Source organism: Stigmatopora nigra, chromosome 3, assembly GCF_051989575.1.
Source record: "Stigmatopora nigra isolate UIUO_SnigA chromosome 3, RoL_Snig_1.1, whole genome shotgun sequence".
Lineage (NCBI taxonomy): Eukaryota > Metazoa > Chordata > Actinopteri > Syngnathiformes > Syngnathidae > Stigmatopora > Stigmatopora nigra.
In genome coordinates, this window is record NC_135510.1 from 9,651,963 (window position 1) to 9,677,362 (window position 25,400).

Here is a 25,400-nt window from a genome sequence, read left to right on the forward strand (position 1 = left end):
ACTAACAACTGGATAATGTAATTTCACACCATCTGCCCTCAGGCTCCATTAAAGAACCATGAGTGGGCAATATTATGAGGAACAGGTGCCATTGTTTGTCCCTCAAGACCCAGCACTAAGGATCTGACTCTGAATACTTGAAGACGAGCATCTGTAGTGATCAGTCAGACAGACTTGGCTGAGGCCTCACACTCTGCCAGGACTCGCTCCAGCAGAGGCTTTCGCCTCCTCGCAACATAGATCATCAATTCAGATGACCCAATGTCAAAGTCTGTAGCAGACCATTGCGCAAGCTGTTTGGCATTGAGGGGAGACTGAGTGTTTGATAAATAGATCCTACTTGAAGTTGTAAGGCAAGGAAAACCATATTGAAACCCTCTGTAGTTGTGTCAGGTTGTTCAGGATACATTAGGACTCCAAATGGGTTGGAGATATATGACTGACTGTGGCATCCAATAAGTTCACTTTTGAAATACGAAGCCTTTGAGACAGTAGCAAGGTTGTTTATTTGATTCTTAGTTTCAGTCCCGAATTCAGTGCCTGGTTAACAGGTCATTCATTATATGATCAAATCTTGATTACTTATCACCGTCAATAGCAGGCATCATGTTAAATATTTATATTAAGAAAGGGAATGAACCAATTATCGACCTATAACTAAAAACACAATTTGGAGTTACTGAAACTTAAACTGCGAGGTCAGTAGGATACCACTATATTTTTGAATAATGAACCACTACAACTACACATGCATCTGCTAAATCCAGAATGCAAATGGAGATGCACTTTGCATTAGAAGAGCGGCCTCTGCCAGCTCTGTCAGCACCCATGTTCTTCACTGTCTGGGGAAGAAGCCTCTTCAAAGCACTCATAGGGCCTTTGGACCCCCCGTACCTTCACCCTTGAACATCCATACACTGAAGCTCGGGTTGACTTGTGTACACGCTGCCAAGTAAAGAGAACAGGGAGCGGCGGTTGCTTTTACTGTCACAATCATTGAGCGTTAACAAGATAAAGAAGCGGTGAGGGGGGAAAAAAACTCCTGCGTATTTAACCCCCCAATGTTTCATGGGTATTAGCTTGAAAGGACTTTCTGCGTCTAATATACTATTTCATCGCTACTTGACGACCTGGAATACAACTCTCACACAGATGCTATTCTTCCTCAAGCTCCCTTTGACAAAGTATAACCGAGGCAAAAAACAATGGCATGTTGTAAAAGTCAGATGGAGAGATGAAATACTTAAAAAAGAGGGATTTTTCTGTAATTTTCTCCAGCTGTTGCTACAAGAACTGAAAGATCACACTTTTTTGTCGGGGGAAAACAAATCACCTTTTTGTAATCCACAAAATGGATTGCAATTGAGGGGAACCTGTCAGGCTTCCACCAAAGTGGCACCAGCAGCCATTTGACAATGCCAACACTCACCATTGGGTATATAGAAGTCTTCAGCAAATGTGAGTGTCATGAGGTCAAGCCATCAACCACTAGATGAGTTCTTGTTGTACTAATTCCTTGCACAGTAAAACAAGCCTTGTTGGAAAACAGCCATTTCAATAACTCAGTATTACGTCGACGGGAGCTTTAAAATAGGCTAGACCAACCCACTTACCCGCCTTACACACCCTACCCTAAATCCCTCCACTCCTCCCAGTTGCACCCCTGCAAATCCATCACAGTTCTGAGGATAACTGCGGGCATAGCTGCATTTTTTTTTACTTTCAAAATGATTAATTATGCCTGTATGTGGTTCTTTTATCTTGTGGTGCGAACCGATTTCATCATACTCAAACAATCACACTTTCTTCACTAAGATGCAAATATCCAGTTTTTCAAGCTTCAAATACTATTCCAAGATTAAAAGTAAACGTTATATTTGCAAAGAATATGCGATCTTCTGAATTAATACCTCTTCATGGTCTCGCCATGCAATAAAGGTTTGCGCAGAACACGCACATCCGCAGGGACCCCCTCAAACAGCATTTCTAATGACGAGAAAGAGCGAGCAGACAAACAAACCCACGGGTCTGAGGCTTACATCGTTATACCTCACACACACCAACCGCACTGCAAAATGGGAATGAGCGAAACGGTGAAGAGACTCATTGTTAGGCTACTTTTGACTTTTCATTCATGCAATATAGCTTCATGACTGTCTACATACTACAAAAAAAGGTGGAGGGTTCAATATATATTAATATAATATATATTGATTTTATATTTAACTGTATGTTTTGGAAGCAAACTGAAGTGTCACCGGTAAGAATTACTTTACTGATAAAGACAACCAAATTCAAGCCATCCCATTCTTTTCCAATGACGACTTTGCAAGGAAACAGGCCATTCATTCTGCTCCAACAGAGAATGCTTGGATTGGCCTCCGCCTCCTAAACAAGAAGCTCTTTTCTTGTGCTGCCGATGGGCTGAAGGCTTTGCTTTGGCCCCTCCAGCCCTAAGAAAACACACGCCCCTTTCACACTGTCGGCGCCCCCCACACATAGTGGATCATATTAATGCTATGCTTTCCCAGTGTGAGTGAGGCCACCGCTAAAGACGATGGCCATGTAAAGCCAAGGCAAAGACAAAACAGTTTGCACAACATTAGCAATAAAAACAGAGTTCATGCATATCTGTAGAAGAAGCCAGGTCGGCATCACACTGCGAGATGTGTTCTCCCTCAACTCATTGCACTCCACTGCTGCCTCAGAGTAGTCAAGAAAACAGGTGCCCCGATGTATGACTTGGAACGTGAACACCCGGGAATATTATACAGGTTTGAAGTTAACTGCTGAAAACGTGAAATGATTAATAAGTATTACATGTTTTTAAATGGGGATATATAGTACAATTTCAAGGGAGGGAGAAGGGTCAATGGGTAGGCTCTAACTAGTTGGGGCCTGACAAGAGACTGACATGGCTCAGAACGGTACATGCTTAGGCATCCAATGTGGAATGCGCAAAAACAGGTCGGTGGAAACCAGAGGAGTTGATTGGGTGACAAGTTGGGGCTTTCACTGGCTTTCTAAAGGTTGCTGATGGTGTTTGCCTGTACCTGCGACGGCTACACCTGTCTGGCATGCAACCTGCAATCCGATAAAACACTACCACCTGCTCAAGTTGGCCCAAATCTCAGGAGGGTGGGGCAGAAGCCCTAACTAACATAAGGCGTTTATTGTATTTACTTCTGTACTTTTTTTGTATGTACTTTTTTGATACCGCTCAAATCATTCACTTGTCAAAATAGTGTTCAACAAGGATAGATGATACAGGGTAATAAATTGCTTCATTGTGGTTATCAAACTCAAACAATTTCACTGCCGCACAACTGCCAGAGGATGGCAATAATGTGCCATTTTAGTTTTTAAGTTTGAAGAGAAATTGTGTATTTATTTTGTTGTGCATATTCATAAAGCACAATATTTCTTTGGTCTTGAAAAAGCACAACATTGCTAAATGACTGACATTGAAACCATCCAAACGTGACATGCTTGCTAACAATACTCTCCTTCGTGGTGGCAAATTCTCTTACCTATTTATTCCGACTTAATAAAGTAATGTATATTAATCACCTTTAAAAGACACTGTGAAGCCACTAATAGAAGTGACTTGTTGCCATGGCAGGTGAAAATCCATAATGCAGACCTGTTTTAGAGAGCCCTCAGGTGTCTTATTTGAAGTAGACCCTCAGGTGTGATCTCGCACATTACGCACATTCACGTGGCACCCCTCACATGAGCTCTTAATGATTACTGCTAAAATTCCTGAGGTGTCTGAAGACATAGCAATGCACGCCTTTTTATTGTGTAATTCTCAACAATAATGAGTGCACGTTTAATTACCATCTTGAATCAGGGGCTAAGGCGGAGCACGGCTTTGAGAGTTATGTTGTGTGTTTAGTAGCTTGTGTTCGACGCCACACCTTATCATGCATATTTATCGACTTTCCCATTTGAAAAAAATGTGAAACAACCTCATTTTGTTTCCCAGAAGAGATCCTTCAAGCAACACCGTCTGTTTATATTTGTGCAACAGGAATTAGTGTTAATTGTTCTGCATCTTTGCCAAAGCTCATTGTATCCACTCCACCTTTTTTTTGTTGCATGTGATTAAGTTTTAACAGTGCTAGGATGGCTTTATTGTTCAATTTGCGCGCGACTATACAACATCAGCATTTCTCCTGCTTCCAGACAAGAAGTCACATTTCATAACTAATTAAATGGAGCCCTCCCCTGCCAGCAGAGTCCACTAAAGGGAATTGTTTGTATCCAAGTGTCAATATATTAAATCACAGGGGCTAATGAGTCAGGTCGTGGTTTTCTTTTATCTTCACTCTTGCATGTACACATCTTCATCAGCTAACAGTCTTCTTAAATAGGGGATAAACGGGCGGGATGGACTCAGCCCCGTGAGTGCGGGCCAAGTATGTCTTTCTGGGCTGTAAGTGCCCCACCCCTCGCATCAAACATCAACACAAGCACGTTATCGTTTCCTTGTGTTTTTGTTCTCTTAATATGATGCTTACGGTTTCAATTTGCCTGTGCTAATTAGAGGAATTACACATTGTGTTTTTTTAATTGACTGTCTATTTTTATGCTTTTTCTTTCCCCAACTGGGTTTAACACAGTGGCAATCATTTGTGCCGGCGAGACAACAAAAGCATATGAGAACATACATTACTCCTATTATGTAATTGTGTTGCAGGCTGTGATTATTTAAACTAATCCGACTGATTTAAAATATTTACAATCATGCCTTTTCTGAAGCCTTTGTCCCTTTTAAATTGGCGTCCAGAGACAGTCTAACTCGCTGGCATTGGATCATAAGCATATTCTATTTGAACATAATGAAGTTGGATTATCAATTTTTAAGCACGCATTTCAGCAGTAGTTCTTAGTCAAGGATCTTGGTTAATATGTAGATTGGTGCATTGAGATACGAGTGTTGTTTGGAAGAGTACTGCTTTGACTGGGAAGCAAAAAAAATCTTAGATTTGAGTCTTGTATGGGCAGTTTTGTGGGAGGGAGGTTGCTCATGTTACTCTTCCTCTGCCACTGGTGGAAAAAGCAATGTAAGGGAATTCAACGTTATGACGTTAATGGCATTTGTCTTCTCATGAAATTTTTATGGAGATAAATGGGTGACAATTTCGGTTATCTTCCATCATTTTAACAGCATTTTTTGTTGTTGTCTTTTTTGCTGTTTTAATGAACTTGACACACATTTTCAGCGCGTCTTTATGCGTTGAAAAAGCCAAAGCAGGATGCTGGAAGGTAGAATATGTGCGCACGTGGTCAGCAAAAAGTGACTGAGCACATAGTTTGGGGGCTTTCACTGAAAGACAGTAGTTGTGTCACGTAAAAGGTAATTATCACTCCAGTTGTGGAACTTTTCACAGTTGGCACATAAAGGCCTAACCTAATTTCCAACCAATGGTGTGACGTTGTTCTCATTCTCAATGAAAAAGAGTCGTGTTTTGATTAAAAGTCTTCCAGCGTTTCATGTGCTTTCTCCCGCCTGTTTTGTGAAGATAAAGTTCAGCTTGACCTTTGAGATCCTATTTATTCTCTTGATGTTTATATCAGTGTGTGCTGTCCTGTGTTGTCGTCTCTGTGAATGTGCATATGCAACAGTGTGTTATTGTGAAATTAAAAAAAAAAAGAACAGAAAAAAAAAACACTACAGAACAGCATTCTGTTAAATGTGGGGATGTGAGGAGAAAAAAAACAGGAGGAATTCAGTTAGCTCATTAAAGTTAATTTTGCAGAGCTACACTTCTGGACAAATTATTTGTCGGCGGATATATATATTTATTTGTCATGTGGTATGAAATCTTGAGAACAACTCCAGACTAAATCAACTCAGAGCTAATCTCATGGTGGGATTGAATTAGTGCTATAAACAACGATCGACTGACTAAGAAAAAAAAAACAACAACAACAAAAACACACAAAGCTGTGAGCTGACATTTTCAATAAGCCCTTAACATTGCAATCGAAACATCTGCTATCTGTAAAACAAGTGACATTTTAATCCCAAAGGACAAAGACTAAATCCTCTCCTTGGTCTTGTAAGAAGAGTGCGTAAGGATAAAGAGAGTGGCTACTTGATTAAAACTCACGCTGCCTTGTTCTCAACCTCTTGAACTCAACCTAAAAGCAACTGTCAGATTCCCTTCGATCCACATGCTTTAAGAAAATAAAAAAGAAAAACCTTGAAAGAAAAAAAAAATACTAGCTTGTCAACATTGGTCTCAGGTTGCAGTACCTGTGGTTTTACTGTCTGGGCATTTTACGATTCCCACAGATGTGATCACTTGTTTCATCAATATGACGCCTCTAGCAAGATGGATTATTCTAAGTTTCCTCTGTCTGGCCCAAAACAGGAGGACTTTGATGACTGGTGAGGTTTTCAATAAAGTTTAATGCTTTCTAAGTGAGCAACAGAGTAACCCAATCCCTTAACAGCACTCATCACTTCACTAAAGGTTTGTGACACACACATACAAGTTGGAAGTTTGTTTGCATGATTAAGGTAGTATCATATATTAAGAAGGTTTTAATAAAAAACAAAATATGGTTTGGCTTTCCCTCATACTGGAGTTTAGTACCGAGTGCCATCGCTAGTTTTAACATTTATCAACAAGTTAATGTGTAATTCAGAAAGAGACAGTCAAAAAAAACTGAAAGCTACCTTTAGTATATTAGTTCAAGTGGATTGAAGTGCTCTTTTTGGTACTCTATCCTTCCTCTTAAAACTGGCATCAAGGGCCTTTTTCAGGTATGATTTACCTTCAACTACATGACGAGACTAAGTAGAGGCCACTAAAGATGAGATGCATTAAGGATCTGTCCTCTCAAATGGAGGGCCTTTGGTGACAGTAATAATACCAGAACTCTGTAGTTAATATGCTTCTTCATTTGAGTGTTTCCAAGATTGTTTCGTGTGTTTTGATTCCGCTCAGCATGGTGCGATGTACTATTTTTTAGTTTGAGATAAAATATCTAGTTCACATTTCTGTCTTACACAAGACATGATTTGGGTTCAAATCATGTCAAAAATGAATACTTAATCTTTCAGTTTCATGCTCCCTCTGCTATTTGTTGTTGTACAATACATTTAGGGAGGTGGAGGATCATAGTTTATTTGAACATGTTTTTAATGTTAATTGTTTAAATATTGGATAATCATGAAAACACATTTTGCAAAGACTCCTTTTTTAATGTGAGACAAAATCTATTATTTTATTTTTCTTGGAGTGATAAAATGTAAGTTTGCTTGTTCCTAATTCAAAAAATAATTATATTTTTACAAAGGGGAAGTGTGGATATGGGTACGGACACTGGAAATATGGTTACTAATCTCAACATTGACATAAATCAATATCTAATCTTGACTGACACGCCATTAGCAAGAGAATATTCTGTGCTAGTGTCAGTTGTGCCGCAAGTATGTAGCAACGAGAACAGCAACATTAGTTTTTTTTTCCCTCATAGCTTTGAATTTTTTTTAGGTTGAATGGTACTAATGCAAACACTAAAATCATTGTCTAAGTTTGCTCAATATAGTACAAGATGCCCCATACTATTGAAATAATTCACAAACATTTCTGAAACAAATGAAGTTGCAACTTAAGTATGGAAAAGTATATGCACATATGTCAAATGCACTACATTAGCCTTATTTAGCTGAGAAGGTTTGCAACCTAGAGCACATCAAGCGCTCGTCCCTGAACCGCCCTCCCCCCCCTGGCCCCCCCGTGCCCGCCACCTTCCCCGGCAAAGCTCTGCCTGGGTGGTCTCTCACTGCAACAGTTCATACTCACATCCAGCACGCGCAAGAGCAAGCTGATAACTGAGATGAATGAATCGTAAGGCAGAAAGCGTGCGGCAGAATGACGATAAATCCTGGGTTTGGCCTTGGGAGACTATCTGACTTTCAAGACATTTACCAGGCCCTTTCATGTCACCCACCTCTGGGCCCTGCTCCATCTACTCATTAGCTCATGTTACTAATTGTCTTTGTTAATTAACATGTGCTAATTATTCTCCCCTGTATTTCATGGCACCCCTTACCCTCCAGCTCACTAAAAGACCAGTGTGAAGAAGCATTAGCTGGGTCATAAAATGAAAAGATCATCTTAACTTTACATTTTCTTTACCTCAAAAATTGTAGCAAGGGGTAGCTTTTAAGTTTGAGTGGACGGGGGTGTTGGCAGTGGGATAGAGCATGGTTTTCCAAACCAGTCTTGAAAGGCTGCAGTGAGTGCAGGATGAAAAGGACCAATCGGGTATCTTATAAGTAAAATCAGTTATTTGTACTCAGGTGCAACTTCTCCGGCTTATTGGTTAAACTGTCCAATGCTGCATCAGTTGCAAGAAAAGCCTGCACCCACGGCAGCCCTTTATAGAATAGTTGGAACAACCCTGGCATAGAGAAATATTATGTACCGACCTGGATCTGTTGTTGTAGAAGGTTGATCTTGTGCTGCTGCTGCAGAAGCTGCTGTTGTTGTCTGGCAATCTGTTTAGATCAAGAAAATGAAATGGGACGTCAAAAACACTGCTCTATGTAGCAGGTGGAAAGATTCAGTCCACAATAGATTCAGTATATCACGGCCGGGGTACTATACAGTGTATGTGGTACATTACGATTATGAACGAAGGGAATACTGAAAACCAGTCCAACATTTTCTTACATGTACCTAGTTACTATGTTTGCAAATAATACATTACAAATGAAGTGGAAACGTGTTCGAGTAAGACATGAGTTCATGTTTTCACCTAACAAGACCACAATTTCAAAATGGTGGCAAAGGATCCTAAATGATTTAAAGGACAGACAAACCAAGGTCCCGCAATGTCTGAGCGACAGTCAGCCACACGGCAATCCTTCTCATTCCAGCATTCTCCTTCTTTACACGCCTGCTTGATGGAGCATGACAACCTAGTTTAAAGTGTCATTTAATTTTCATTTTTAAATATAATTACAAAGTGTTCACTGTAAGCCATCGTCCGTCTGCAAATGTGTCAAGATTAATTTGTGCTGGCTCCCTCACGAGTGTCAACAGCTAATTACTGCGTTGTGTGGTGATGGCTTGATGACATTCTACCTCTCAGCGGGCTCACCGTGGCTCGCCCCCCACCCTCACTCTATTAATATTCCTGCGATTTCAAATAAGATGAAATAATAAAACATTCTACATGACCGCTCCTTGAGGCTTCAATGTCCACAAAGCCCACATAGTTGAATGTAGTTTGCAAATGAACATCAGGGATTGAAAAAGAAATCAATATGGCTAATGTATTATTAGTGTACTTTAAGCAAATGCATCACTTCAAGGTATATGGTCTATCTGTTCATTTAGCCTGGCAAGGTCCGAGAGTGTGCCGAGAAAACTCTGCGTGAACTCTTTGCTGATAATTGACTCATAGCCATTAGGCTGGCGGCTGATAATAAAAGTGTCGCCCATGTGGATAGTTTGTGTCCTTATTTCTTCCCAGACATTAACACACTTCATGGCCTCTGCTAATTTGCTGATTTGTACAATATGGCTCATTGGCCTGATTTGTGCCGCAAATCGAATGCCAGCTTCGTTCTAATAGGAGCCGATTTATAAGATCCAGAGGACGTTCATGTTTATATAACATTTAATTCTCACATCCCATTGCATTTCCAAGTACAAGTCATAATAATGTTTTTCCTGCTGTAGACCATAAACGTGTGCGGGGGAGCAAGACTGAAATATCCAGAGCTATAGAGAAAGTAGCATCTACTGAATCTTAAACGATGATCTATTACTTCTACGAGTGAGATTTGATTTATAAGATGGGACCAAAATTCGATGAGAAATACGGTGTTAAGTGGCACTTAAGTTTTAATGCATTCAACGACTTACCACCAAAAATATGTGAAATATAAAGGAAACAAGTTTTGACTGAAAGCCACAATTCAGGTACGAGAATTTACCTGTTCTTGCTGCTGGCGAGCCAACTCCATTTGCTGCCGTTGTTTCTCCATTTGTGAAGCAGCCAGCTTCTTCTGTTCGTCGTGGGCAGCCAGGAGCTGCTCTCGTAGGCTGATTAGTTGACTGATCATTGTGGAGAGCTGGTGTTCCTTCTCTGCCAGACTTTCTGGAGTACCTAGCAAAGAGGAATGGAGAGAGCCAGGTGTCAGGGCTGGATCAGATGGAAGACTACGTCAGGTGTTTCATGTGAAAAATCCTTGCTAAAATTCAACGTAAGGTTTATAGGAGAATAGTGATGGTGATCTAGTCAAGGCAGAGTTAAGTCTTCCCTGGAACCAGGCATCACTAATACCAAATCAAGATCAAGACTTATGCGGTTAAAGACCAGAACAGAGACTAAGACTAAACCTTTAGAAGATGAAGACAAATGCAATGACTGTTATTAGACTGCATTGGCACTCATTTTGCTCCACTAAGATTGGAGATTCCAAAAAGACTCATTGAGACACTCAAACAAGTTCTACGTGATGATGGAAACGAGGTAAAACCAGCAGAGGCAACTGTATTCAATATATGTTTTTGCGGTTCAGGTAGTTTTGATGGTTTTCACCACAGGAACCCCGGGAGAGCTTTGCAAGCACAAAATGACATTTCAAGTCATTCAAGTGTTGTCGAGTGGAAGAAGAGAACAAACATCTTTTAGCTCCAGAAGCAAAATTGATCGCTCTGATCATTTTGAGGAAGCAAGCAAAAAAGCAACGATTTGTTGTCAAACATTTTGGATATCACAAAAAGTACTCTATAATCAGCATCAATTGTCACATTGTCTTAAATGTAAAAGATGTCGAGACATTCAGAGATAAATAGCAGTTTTTCTACAGGTGATCTGGTTTGACTCAGACTCGTACGTCTTTAGATTTTTATTTAATGGCCAAAATGTCCACGCTTCATACGAATAAAGAATATCAGGATTATTTTCTACTCATGAACAGTATACCGTCGGGCCACAAAGAACACCATTTGTTTGCTTACGTGCCCCGTTTTCTGCGGTCACATGTCTGCATTGCTCTCTCCATCCGCCTAATCAATGCTAAGTGATCTCACCATTGACTTACACAGCCTACATAATTGCCAGTGAGAGGCTGGACAGTAACTCACTCTCCTCTGACTGCACTCCTGTGTGACAAGCTGTTTGTGGAGAACATAGGGAGAAGTGACACTGGAGGGAGACTAGGATGAAGCCATGGTGATATAACAAAACACTGTAGTGAAAGCTGGCTTACGGCCAGAGGAAGCGTGATCCTTTCCTAGGTGTCTTCCTCTTGTCTCTGGCCACATCTGTCTTGTTTTTCTGCGAGAGCTCTCAGGGGCGCTCTCCACTCAAACTTTTAATTTGACTAAACACCTGATTTATTTTATCTCTCCGATGAGGAAAGCCGTTTGTCTTAATAGGGCCTGTCAACTTCCAGAAGCCATTCAGAGCAATTTATTTGCTAGCTCCCATGAACCTCACTCTGTCTCTTCCTTCGTTGCCTGCTGCCATGGAAGAGAGCTGCAATTCTCCATTTATACTTCTTATGAAAAAAAAGCACCTAAAAGCAGCTATTCATTGGACCTGCGTGCAGCTTGAATTGACTTCTTATTCACCCAACTACTAGACTTGTTGTGAAAGGCTTATCTGTAAAATTGATACGATCCTCAGCAACTTTGTTAACCTTTGCCAGTGTCTGTGCTTTCACAGGTCACCAGTTACATGCATCAGTCACTGTCCCAATAAATAACAGCTGGAGGTGGAAACAGCTAGCATCCATAAAGAAAAAAAAAACACAAAGGACGAGAGAAAGAAAGTCATTATGGAGGCTTAGAGAGGACTTAAAGCAAGAGACCATTTCCAAAGTTTGGGTGGATTTTTTTTCTTTTTGGAATATATAGGTTCAAGAAGCATTTAAGACTAAGAAAAAACAAACACATAGTAACTGGTATCGGCTAAACCTAAGCGGCACCCAACACTATTCAGAAATGTCCATAATAATGAATACAAGGTCAATGTATTCAAAAATGATCACTGGAATACACCATATCTACTTTGTGACTTTGTTACTGTGGTGCTAACGACCCACAAAAGGATCCGACGGGTGCTTTCCACTCAATGTCCTGTCCAGACTCTTAAGAGAAGACAAACAGAGGGGCCATTGTTGGGATGGGTGAACTGATTGTGGGAAGCTCAGACGGCCCACTACAGCGCCATTTATTACTTTTGCTCTCTTTTTTTGCACGTGATAGATAAGCATTTTTAAAACGTCATTGAGAAGGACCTAAGAGTAACAACTTATGACACCATACCTGAACAGCTCTAAAGTAAATGAAGCGTACACCTGAGTGTTTTTGTTCACTGGTTAGTGTAAAAATCTCCTTCATCCTGCTCTGAATTATAGATCAGCTTTAAAATGCCGCTAAAAGTTTTATTGGGTGGTGCAGAAGAGGAAAATTGTGGTCTGTGTCTGACCAGCCTGCCGACAAAAGAGGCCGTTTCCTGCATATTGTATGGCTTTTAACAGTGGTGGGGCCAGGGTCAGCCCGTTAACATGTCTCCTCGCATTGCTCCAAAGATCGCAGACAGACAGCCCAGACATCGGCAATCCGTAAAGCGATGTGGGCTTGAGGCCCCACCTAACACGCTGAGACAAACGCCTGACGGGCGAAGACAATGCAGACAGGCAATGTTCCCAGATAGAGCGGTCAAGGTGTTCTTAGACTTCTGCTGTCTGCGTAACTCGCACGGACAAGAGAAAGTCCTTTTGTTTATTCCAAGTCCCTTCAACATTCACCTTTTGACATTCTGCTCCTTTAAAAATGTCACAATGTAGGGCAGAAAACATCAACGGGTGACTAAATAAATGATAAGAGGAAAACAAGCAGAGCCATGGTTGCTCTGGGAGGAATGGGGGTATTTGAGCCTTGGGGTCTTTGGATAAAAGGCACTTTGTAGGGGTGCGATTTGTTCTGTCCAATACTCACATCTCCCCCTCTCTTTGGCTCCCTCCTCCCTGCTCTAATCAAGCGGTCTCTAATTTGGGTTCCAAGTCCAGTACGGGGGAAAAGAAGGAGGCTTGTTACTTTGAAGAGTCCCGAGTGAATAACACAGATAAAAGATTCAGGCACAAAAAAAGAGAAGAAAAGCGAGGGAGGCCGAGGGTGAAAAGGGGGAAAAATCACAAGGCGCTCCATTCTCTTCCTCTCCCTTGGTTAGGACAGCTGAGCCATTATGACCAGAACTGAACCGTTTCTTTTTTGTCCATCAAAACTGGAATGTCTTTGTCTACGAATCGGTTGGCTTTGTGGATGTGTCCATATGCTACCACCCTATCGAAGTAAATTTAAATGCGTCTCTATACTACGAATGTGGACAGCTTTAACCACACTTGGATGCGATTCGCGCAATGAAAGGTGCCTATTTGTCACGTAATATCACACGGCTCCTAACTTTTTCTCCATTGTTTGTATGAAGGGAATAAAGAACAACCGAAAAACCGTAAAGTAGAGGTGTGCTCGCTATGGACTGGGGGATCTCAGTTAGTTTCAGTTCATCGCATCTTTGTTTAGAAAAATGCTGAGAGACCATCGGTCCTTCCTTCCTACTGGATTTATATTGTGACTGACAAAAAAGTATTAAGCCTTTGCAAACAAATCAATGTTAATATACTATGTTTAACAACATGTTTGTTCTGGTATGAATCTCTCCTTGATCACTGATCTTTTTAAAGTTAAAATAAGCTCTATTTCGGGTAATGGAAAAGTTTGCACCTTTTTTTTTAATACCTCCTTACTATACCAAATGAACATCGTGAGATACTGAGGGTCTGACCCTCTGGGTTTCAAACACTTCCAAAGTGTGTGCATGAGTGATATAGCAGCTTCATGCATCAAGAGGGAAGAACCACATATAGATCATAATTTGGGGGTTATTTTATTCCACTAAAATTCTTAGAGGGGCCCCAGCAGATGCTCTCAAATCTTTCAGTGGAAATTCAAGTGTTTATTATTAAGAACCCACTTCATTTTGCGCTGCTCAGCTTTACACTGATGGAGACTAATATTTGGATGATAGAGAAAGCCACACGCTCCAGTTGAATTATGCTAATATGAAAGCTTCGACATTTCACTGTCTGTCCATGACACCTGACGAGGTAGGATACTTCATTTAAGTAAATAAGTACTCGACTGAAACAGTAGCACTCCAATGAATGCCAATGACCCTGAGATTCATAAGCAACAGATACAGGAACTTGTTTTTGATTGTTGAGATGTTCATTAGTTAGGAAGTAATTTGAACATTAAGAGAAAGCACAGCATTGAACAAAGAAGATGACCTATCAAAGATTGTTTAGTATCCATTCACTGATGTTGATTATGAAACCTCTATTCAGCTCTCCATCCATTTCATACACCATTTATAAATCACTAGATTTGGACCATTCTGCCTTTTAAAATACAAAATAAACAGTTTTCAAGGATGGTGTGGAGAAAAAAATGTGATAAACATAATGAGCCGGTGATCAACAGGGTCAATTTCCACAAAACTAAAATGAAAAATGTGAATGTTTCCTCATTCTTTTCATTGGCTGTGATCTTTGGACCTAAAGTAAAGTCCTTGTTTCATTGGACTGTACGAAAGAGACTTTCAATAATTTCCGTCTCATTGTTCTTGAAGAGTGGCTGGCAATACGTTTAAAATTGTTTGGGAGTCTAAACCATCACTATCAATAGTGATGGCATTGTGTTGGTCTCGCATTCAGATAAGATTAAGTGCAGCAGTCAAATATCAAGGATGCAATTTACGTTGACCCAACGGACTAAAGATCTTTTATTGCTATCAACAATACAGCGAGTTTATTATGGTGGTTTCAATCTAAAGGAGTCTTCTCCCATCAAGTCCACTCATGATTCACTCTGCCTGGCCATCATTGGCTGGATCATGTCACTCCGGTTGGTTATAATTGGTATCACCAAATTGTGGTGCAATGCAGGAGTAAATGGGAATTAAATTCTATAGAATTTGTGGCTAGAGATTGAATTTAATTTATATTGTGTTTATTGTAAATGTGTCTTGTATACTCTGTGACAAACACACTAAGAGATCCCTGAAAAGGTAAAAAAAATATTTAAAAATACAAAAATAAATGCCAGAAAACATAAATGCTTACTTTTTTACTGGCATTCCCACAAGTAAAATTCCACAATTCATTAGAGCTGGAAAAAAAACACGCACTTCAACACTCCACTACATTCATCTGGTGACTGTGGCCTGAGGAATAATGATTTAGTGTGGCTCATATTTCACATGAGTGCACAGGGCAAACACTTGACTGAGGTGTTGTGCACAAAATGCTAACGGAGGCGTTTTGAACGAGAGCAAGTGGACAGATACTGTTTTGTGCCGTTTGTTTGTTTGTGAAAATATTATACGTGAGGTGTTGATTTATTGTAGTCGTTTGGGTGGCAGAATTTACTGTGGTCCCACCTACTGTACCGGGTTACGAAAATACTTCTTGTGTTTTGATATATTCAAATTCACCGTATTTCATTTATGTTAAGCCAGTTGTCTAACAAATCCCTGTGTTAACAGTGAGTTCAGCACAGGTAGAGTTGGGTTAGAATCAGATCAGTCTCACCCTGCCCTGTGTTCTCTTCCTAAAGCGCTTCCACTTATCTGCTGGCCACAGGGCTGCCAGTGTACGCCCGACCACTGTCATGTAGACACCATTCCTAAATTGATTGTGACAGTGTGAGAGCCCCAATTTTCCTGCTGAAGATTTGGAGCTGCACATTTGAACAGCAATGTACAATGTTAAGCTTTTTTTTTCCCCTTCCCGCTTTTGCAAATTCCGAGAGAATGAATACAGTTTGTGTTCCAATTTAGCAACTATATATTTTCCTTCACTTTGAGTGCATTCATGAGCATTTTGCTTTTTCTCTTTCTGCCCCCACCCCAAGCCACCCTCCTGGAAACTGGCACTCGACAGGGAAACGTAAACAGCCCTGTCGAGTTGCCGGCTCAAAGCCACTGCACATAGCAAGGCAAGCAGCACAGATCGACCTTATCTGCCATAACACTGCATAGTATTGTGGATAAATTTTGTGTTGTTTGTTATTGCAAGTGTGAGTATTTGTCTTGTGCTGACCACAGCGTAATTGGATTTTCTCAATTTATCTTTTTGACAAATATAGTCTTCTGTTTTAATTGATTCTTCCATTTAAGGTAATGACATTAAAGTGTGAAATGTTATTATTTTTAAGTGTGCTGCCACCCAATGGCACAGTGGTTCTTTCGCCTGACTTTGATGCGGGCAGTGTGGAATCGATTCTCATTCTCTCTGTGTGCCTCAAAATCGACTGTCGACCAATTTAAGGTGTTGTCTGCCTTTCGCCTTGACAATATCGTGCTAAAATTGAATGACTGAATTAAATAGAACTGTAGTTGGATGTGCAGGTGAACAATATAAAGATGGGGTAACGAGATGTAGGGGGAAAGAGACAATCTAGAAAAATGGGGAAGGAAATCCTTTTCAAAAAGTGAACTTAAAATTTGCAATTGTAGTTGTCTAGAACTGACAACATATTGCGTTTTGTGCTACTTGTGAGAACAGGTTGTTAACATCAATGCCACCCACTAAGATCTGATTGGCCCAAGTAAAGTGCATCACATTCTACTTATGTATGTTATATGGCATCAAGATGTATTATAATAACCAGATGAACTACAGTAAACATGCCCACTGAAGATCTATCTCTTCTATTCTTCTTTCTTATCTTGGACTTTCTGCGGTTTGGAGTCCTTCCAGCCAACCTTCGTTTTTTGCTCTGTGGTTTTGTTTAGGAGATTTCATCTTTCATCAGAGTGACAGCTAAGCTCAGGTTTTAAAACAAATAGTAGGTAAGGAATTGACTCCTGAAAAGAAATCCCTCACTAATGCGCTTAACTCTGTTTTTTCTGTGTTTTGTTTGTTTTGTGGTTTGCTATTGATACTAAAAACAACATGTGAACAGTTATAACATAATATGTGAATGCCTTAACCTTATAAAACAATTTAGTTGGTCTCAAATCTACTTGCTCTTAACACATTGCAATCTTAAATACCTGGGCTGGGCGATTACTAGTTCCAACACAAAGCGAGTGCGAGGATGTATTTTTCAAAAGGTGGAAAATACAGGTCAAGAGTCAACCTCTTTCAGACATATTGTCAAATGAAATGATTTTCTCTCAACTGTAAAACAATTACAAAGACAGAGCAATGACAAAAGATCGCCTACTGATTATGAATGGTGTAGTAAATGGTGAGCGATTAACACGGCTGATCCAAGGCCACGCAGCCAGTAATGAGTGCATGCCAGCCTTTATTACACATTCTCTTGTATTCATCCTCATCATTCGTTTTAACCAAACAATGAATGGCGCATCAAATTCATCATAACACTTAAGATCTTAATCATGAGGTGTTTTCTACTTGGCACCTTTGTTTGTGTTTTAATTAGGCGGACCTTGTGAGTCTCCAACCCTGGGCTTCTTTTTAATTGCCTGTATTTACATGAGGCCGACTTCAAACACGGAGAGGGAGAGAGAGCGAGACATTTGTAAGCGGGGGCACAAAGCAGCCCTTTGAAATGTCTACAGTCATATGAAATGGCACGCTAATTAAAAATCTAAGTCTGCCACTGTGATAGCAGAAACATTTCTATTAGGAACCGAGGTGCAGAGACTGGCTCTATAACTCACCCAATAATAATATTTATACGCTGGCTGTTTACAGACCATCAAGTAATCTTCTGGTCGCTATTAATCAAACGATGGAAGTGGTGGACTCTAATTTACCAAATGAGTTTCAAAAGGTAAACTTGTCCTAACTATTTAACAACGTACACTGCCTATACTAACGTATGAAGTGTAACAAAAAGTTTCAAGATTGGTGTCATCGTGGAAGGTAAAAAATTAGGGGGAATAGAAAACAAAAGAAAGATTCTTCACTATCCTTATTAAGCTTTTCACGAGCTTTCCAAAACTGCTTATATTTGAAATCGGATTAGTCAAAGTAGATGTTTAAAATCTGTGTAAATGACTACGTGGTTTTTCTTCTTCTATTAAATTAATCCCGAGAGGGCCATTTAAAATGGACGGCAGCAACAAATTTGATGATTACAAACAGGAATAAAAGTTGCAGTTCATAGTTTGAACTTGAAATATAAAAACTTTGACACCTCATAGTGTTTAGTGAGCAGTCAATTTAGAGCCTATGTGCTCTTCAGATCATTTCCTCTTTTCAAAGCTTGAGTCAGAAAAATGTATATTTTAAAAAGTTATTTGAAAAACAAAATGGAGTTATACTGCTCATACTAGAGGATGATTTTGTTTTTGTTTCTTCACAAAGAATAAGATGAAGAGCTTGTGACAGCCCGCTGTTATCAGACAGCTGGTATTGTGCTATTCTGTGCTGAATAAACACTCCAGAGTACTCAGTAACAGTCGGTGCTAAGAACTAAAAAGCAGCCATGCCCAACCCATCTGCGGCCCACCTTCACCTTATCATAAACAAGCTTTTTTTTTCCGGGGAGTACTGATTTGTGCTTTGCTGTACTGCGCACGGCACGGGGCGTTCACCGTCAGAGTGGAGACATTCCACTCTGATGCAGACTCAATGAGGACGTGATTGTGTTCCTCTCCTTTTTAACTGACATTGCTCCTACTCTGCTTACATAAAGCACACACTAGGTTGAGAAGTTACCTGGGGGGAATTGACAATCAGCATGCGATGCAACCAGGTATCTAAGAAAGGGGACAACTTAACTTAGTGGCACTGTGCTATTCTCAGTCTATGGATTAGTGTAAATAGTCTGCAATTAAAAGAGGCTGCACTTGGGAAGGGTCAGGCATTCCAACAAAAGATAAATGGGGGGGTTGCAATGAAGAGTGCAGCCAAAGGCCTTTGTCTTCTTAAATACTGAAAGCTTGTGTCTGAGATTACACAGAAACTGATAGGAATGACAGAAGCCTTGTGGTATTTGTGCTTTGCGGTACCTTTTACATCAGCTAGAAGATCGCTTGTGTTGAGCCTCTCCATCTTCTCTTTCCAGTCTTTTGAAAGTAGTTTCTCCATGCAGGATGAATCTGTAAATAAAGATAATACTTCAAACGATGGAAGAAAATTTGGAAATTTCTTGGAGAGCAAATAAGAAATGATCTGAAGAAGGGAGCAAGCAGTCAGACATTGTCGGAAGGCAGAGACTGAGATTAGGCTGATCTGTGCATGAATGCGGCTGCCAACAATGAAAACAATTAACTTTTGTCCACAAGACTATGAATCAGAGGAGGAATTGTAAAAATCTGCCATGCTGTCGCAGGGATGGCTGATAAAGAACACACAGGGCCGGCTGACCCGAAACCTGGCCGTCCCAGAAGCGCTTCGAGGTCAACTTGTTCTCATCAAACGCCAGCAGTGGACGGAATCTTTCACCTTGAGGACCCATGTCTACAAAATGTTTCCAGGATTTGATTGCACCAACACGTCGGAAGAATTGATGGTGGAAATTTTTGTTTGTGTCTTTCCAAGAGTGGCAAGAGAGCCAGCTTCTCCTAATAATGGAAGGTAAGTTTTTAACTCAGTTTTGAACATTTATAGTGATAGCGTTCCAGGCCATTTGAACTAGGAGGGCTGCCAGTGATCGAGTGGATTGGATGTCTATTGCCATCAATGGCAGGAAGCCAGTAAGTAAAAAGGGTAAACCATCACCTGACTTTTGTCAGTCAGCGTGGGTTCAGTTCCTACTTGGTGATGGTGTATATGCGAGTATGAAAAATGAAAGGGTTTAAGTTAACAAGTCAACAAGAATACTCTTCCCTGCTTGACAGTCCGATCAGAAAATAACCCTTATTTATCCCTTATTTGTTGTATTGTATTTCTTTCGCTCTGCTCTAGCCAGGCCTACACAAGTTGCCACCCTTGACAACACAAACTTCAGAGGGACTGGGGAGTAACAGGGGGCGAGTGTTGCTTTTAGCTTGTTTAAGGAGGACATTCTCCGAGATCAAGCAAAGTAGCCATTTTGTTTGATTGTCAACTTCCTCCGATGGGATGGGGTCGACAGGACATCTCCAGCTCAGGGTCATTATAACATTATTTCTGCTTTATTGACTTTCCAATTCCCAGCTCACAGTATGGTCCCTTGACCCCGAGAGGGAGAGAGTAAAAAGGCAATGTGCGTATTTTAACTTCCTGTGTGGCACAAAGCTCACAGCTATCAAAAGGGGACTTGGCTCACCCCAAGTCCACTACAAAAGCCCCCCGAATCATTTCATCCCAAAGCATGGAAAAGGATTAAACAGTCAACGTATGTCACGAGGCGCACATATGCCAGTGTTTTTCCCTGCACGTACACACACTTTCATGGCAGATGCCGCTCCAGCGCTTGATCATTAAGGAATGCACCAACTGGTAGAGATAATGTGGTGCCAGCTTCCATTCTACTCCAGTCCTTGCCCTCCCTCCCGGGAGAAGCACCACTCCCTCACTTCTCCAGAACCGACCTGCCAAGTGTTCCGACAGGAGAGGCTGCAGCTGGAATGTGCCGCTGTCCTCCCTGCCTTCCACCTGGAAGGGCTGAATAATGGGCCAGGATTAGTCAATCAAATAACTCTCAAACACCTTTCAGTGTTTGGACGCTGTCAACAAAAGAGCCAACCCAATGAATGCAGACTCCATTTTTAAAGTGTGGGAAAAACAGCCGCGCATTTTTACCACAATAATGTAATTTAATTAATGCAAAACAAGGCTTTTTCAATGTCTAATACGGCTGCCTTTTGTATGCAGAGCAATTATGAATGCCAATGGTTGGTATTGACAAATTAACTGTGGTCTTGACACTGAATCCTATTATATTCACTATTAATTATTTCTGACAAATAGTCCGTACACTCTTTGACTGTAAAGTGACTCAGTAACAAAGCATTTGTGTACAACTCGTGTGCTTTTCCAACAGAAGAACATCACATTGAGCGGAATGAATTCCGACAAGAGGAGATTCTTGTGTGTTTATTTTTATTTTCTTATGGGGGCTCCTAACTCTCTGCGCATTGCCTTTCCTCCCCCTCTACTGATAAAATGCTCTATAGCGCGGGAGCAGACCATTCAGCTGGGATGAGAATGGAATGAAAACAATAGCCCTTATCAGGCGCTTATTTACATTTTCCCAGCATCGCCGCACTAGACAGCTTGGCCCGTCACCAAGCCCACATCACCCCACTGGACCCGGACCAACTTCCTCCAGCCCCAACGATTCCAGCGCTCCCTGCGGACCCTCGCCTGGCACGAACCTCCTCCGCTCTGCGGTGAGCACAGATAGCAACATACAAGACAAAACTACAGGAGTTTGTGTCCAAGACGTGCTTCCATTGAGAGGGGGGAACATATTTGGACTGCTAAATCCGTCTGGGTTGGATTGTCCCTTCTGGGGATGGGGCTGTCTTGCTGGAAAATTGCCCTTAACCTTTTTTTTTCTTCTTCCCAAAGACTTCTTCAGTTTCCAAGTGTCACTTTGAAAGGGAATTCATCTGCCAAATTCAATGTTTATCTTCCATCACAACTATCATCTTCCCGTGAACAAATTCTATGATCTTATTAATCTGAGTGATTTATAACATGGGAAAGATAAGAAGAAATTACTGTCCTCCTCCAAGAGTAATTAGATTACTCACGATGCATATCTCTACTGTTAATTCAGGATTATTTCCAATCAGAGCACATTCCCAACAATTGTTCCACTGCTTTTGTTTTCCAAACAATTAAACCATTGTTTAGATATTAACAGCAAAAAACATTAGTGTTTAGTCCTTTCTTTCATATGTAGAATACGGTCAATCTATGATGATAAAATACAATATTCTGCAGCCCTTTCAAATGGAGCAAAATCTCCATTATTGATTTTAATTTAAATTCGGGGTGTTCCCTGCCTATTCCACATAGTTGGCTGGGATAGGCTCCAGCACCCTCCGAGACCTTTGTGCGGATAAGCGGAATGTAAAACGAATGAATGATACCAAGGATACTATGCACTTCTTTGAAAATGGCTGTGGATAGAGTTAAAAAATGTTTCCTGTATTGTTTGCTTTGAAAAAAAACAGTTTGTTGACGTAACACAACACTATGTTTGAAAAGCGCCTGACAAAATGGTTTGTTTCAACACGCTGCCAATGTGTGTTTGATTACAGTGTGTTGTCAGCAATGAAGTGGTTTCAACTGTCTGCCGCCTTATTCCGAGCTTCTCCTTGTGCACCATTCTCCTGAGAGAAAGATGATACTCGCCTTTGAGTGTTTGCTGAGCTAAAAAGCCACTGGCAGAGAGGAGAGGACTATCTAGAAAGAAATTAGCCACAAGTCAAGGATAACAGTCCGTGGGGATATTGCGAAGGTTTGGCAAATTGGCGTTCCGTGCTAAGCAGCGTCTCCTCTCGCTAACTATAGAGAGCAACCAGCTTCAGCTAAATGAAAGAAAAGCCAAAGTTGGGGCAGTCTGTTTTATGTATTCTGCTGGGCCAAAATTTGGCCGTACATGGAAGTTCATACAAATGGCGACTGCAACTAATTTGTCACCACATCTGAATCAGAAGCAGAAAAAGTTGAAAGTTTGAAGGCAGAGAGGAAAATCCTTTTTTTGGGAATTCGCAGAGAGACATGTACTTTTTTTTTCATTTCTGCTCATGCTATGATTACTTTTGCTGGTTGACAGGAAAGCATTTATTAATGTCTGTTCATACAACAGTTTATAAAACTAGCAGAGACTAGATCCATTGGATATTAAAAGTCGACATTCTTCTTATCAAATGTCTGGTTTATTTGATAACAAAGAACATGCCAACATATGTAGAATTTCAAAACTTTTGCAATGATATATAAACTTGAGGATTCAATTGAAAAAATACTTTCAAGCAGCAGAAGCAGAACAATACACCACAGATAAAAATGTGGTATTATCCGAATGAACCTTTCCCTTTCAAACTACTGTCAATATCCAGTTTGCTTTCATCACCTTTATATCTTAAGGAGAATGACAATTAAATAGTTAAAATGGAATGCTCCTATCATACTTCTTTTCACACTAAAATCTGACTCTTTCCATCCTTTGGGAGTTAAATATTCCTTAATTGCTTACATCTATTCATCACATCTTGCCTGGTTGTTTTTACTAAGACTACAACAAAAATTAGGTTTGCTTCTCACTATCAAAACATGACTTTCTTTTGTCTCTTTAAACATAAAACACAACAAAAAGCTTGTTCTCTCCGGATGTGAAGCGTGAGAAGGATTTAGGAAGACATAGTGGATAAATGGAAGCCATTATTTCTTGCACATGTTCACAGTAAATCAGATGTTACCATACAAGAAAGGATTAATGGAGGTCTTCAGGCGAGAGGTGACTATCGTCCAATACTATTTTAATCCTCTTTGAAATACACACTTTATGGATTCATTTGAAACGTTGATGTCTGAGTGAATAGGTCAGTGTAAATGTCCATGTGAAATAAGCCGTTAGTATATTGTGCAGCTTTTCTGTTCTCTCAGTGTGTGTTTAAGATTACACACAGACAAATCTAGATTGTTTGTGTGTGAATGGCGGTCAGACAACGCTACCCTGACATTTACACTAATCTCCCATCCATTATTTACTGTATTGGAAACAAATCAAAAGTCAAAATTGATTTTGAAAAAGGAAAAAACTAAAAAGAAAATGACCCATTCTGTAGAATCCTTTGAATATCTTAAATCAGAGACACACTAAAAACAAGACCCCCATCATCACAGCAAATAAAGCATAATAGTAATCATAAGAGGAAGGCAGGGAAGTGAAAATGCAGCGGGAAAACATGTTTTTGTCATTCAGCCGGCAGTCCCCGAGACAACAGCTGTTAGTGCCACAAATACTCCTGAACTCTACATAATCATGACGTTATTGAAGCGAAGACAAAAAGAGCACTAATTGCAAGGGAGCAATCGGTACGCAATAGGTTACACACCCGGGTGATGTTGCACAATGCAAATGCTAAAGAGGGGAAAGGAAAAAAAAAAACATTCTAAGCACAACAGTGCGTTGTCGCTCATTTTCGGGCAATTACCTTTGCTCATTTTCAACACTTTTAATAACCTCCACCGTTTCAAGATGACTTTTTTTTTGCTGTAGTTAAATAATTCTAGCTTCCAAGGATGTAATTGCTTGTTCTGGCATGCATACGTAAAAAGGTCCACCTCCTTGAGACGTGGCAGACTATTGTGGAGCACCTGCACCTTAACTGAGAACTAATCATTATTCCGCTTGGTGAACGCCTAATGTTCGGCACCTTTCGAATATCCTGTCGGCTCACGTAAACACTTTCTATGAATAGGCGGCCGCATCCAACGACTTGCACCTCATCTCAGGTTCAAATCTTGACGCTTTCCGCTTTTTTTTTTTTTTCCTGAGTTTTATTTGAGCCGTGTCTCTGTTTAGCAACAGCCGGCTCAGTTTTTTCATTGGATTTTCCAAATTGTAAATCACAGTGTTCCTTCCTATCCATGCAATGAAAGGCAGGCGCATGTGCACATTTAACACAGGCATGGGGGGGCCTCCACTTAGTGCAAAGATTTGGAATGTTGATGTTTATTATCTACTAAGAAGAATGAATTTGAGAAAAGGTGTAATTTTTTTGTGCTTGATAAAGTCCTCCAAAACCAATTTTGAGGAATAATAGCCAGCCACCTTGTTGCTTATGTAAGAACATGTCCAATAATTCACCATTATCCTCGCGTTTCATGGCTGAAAGTTCCACTTGGGTCATTTTGCGCTTCGTTTTTTTCTGCATTTAGTTGACACTGACAGCGGTGCTACTACTGACAAGAATGTCAGGCTTGTTGTTGGTTATGCACATTCTGTGTTACTGGGAAAAAGGTTGACATTTTTTGCTAGATCAGATAACAAATTTGAGCCAGCCTTGGTTTGAAAAAAGATAGATTTCCTCATCACTGTGTGGTCTGAGAAACTAAATCATGTGTCAACTTCATGTTTCATGCTAAAATTATAGAGTTAATACTTATCTTTTTTGACTTTTTAAGTAAAGGAAATATGGTTTACCTTTTTCTGAAAAATTATTGAAATGTTTTTTCTTAAATATTTTATCTTTCTTAATTCAATCACAAAAGATAAAAAGATACACATAAATATTAAATTACTTAAAATATATGATGGGGATATTTGCTCAAGAAGAGGGAGTTTGGCAAAATATTGTGTCCATTAAAGAACTATGAACCATTAGAAAAGCTGTCCGCTACAAAAACGACTTTAACACCACTGATTTGGACTTTTGCAGACTAATAGTGCATCAGCAAATGCGCAATAAAAAATACGGTATTACTCGAG

At 40.3% G+C, this 25,400-nt stretch overlaps 1 protein-coding gene across 8 annotated transcripts in view; it reads right to left on the minus strand.

Moving 5' to 3' along the window:
• The window catches only part of sox6 (SRY-box transcription factor 6), a 116,620-nt gene that overhangs the window by 39,011 nt on the left and 52,209 nt on the right, over positions 1 to 25,400 (minus strand). For all 8 annotated transcript variants that reach the window (XM_077712963.1, XM_077712970.1, XM_077712968.1 and 5 more), the window contains 3 exons: positions 19,036 to 19,125; positions 9,968 to 10,140; positions 8,453 to 8,521 (listed from right to left, as the gene is read on the minus strand). In XM_077712963.1, coding sequence (XP_077569089.1) covers positions 8,453 to 8,521; positions 9,968 to 10,140; positions 19,036 to 19,125 — 332 coding nt within the window. The remainder of the gene's footprint in view (positions 1 to 8,452; positions 8,522 to 9,967; positions 10,141 to 19,035; positions 19,126 to 25,400) is intronic.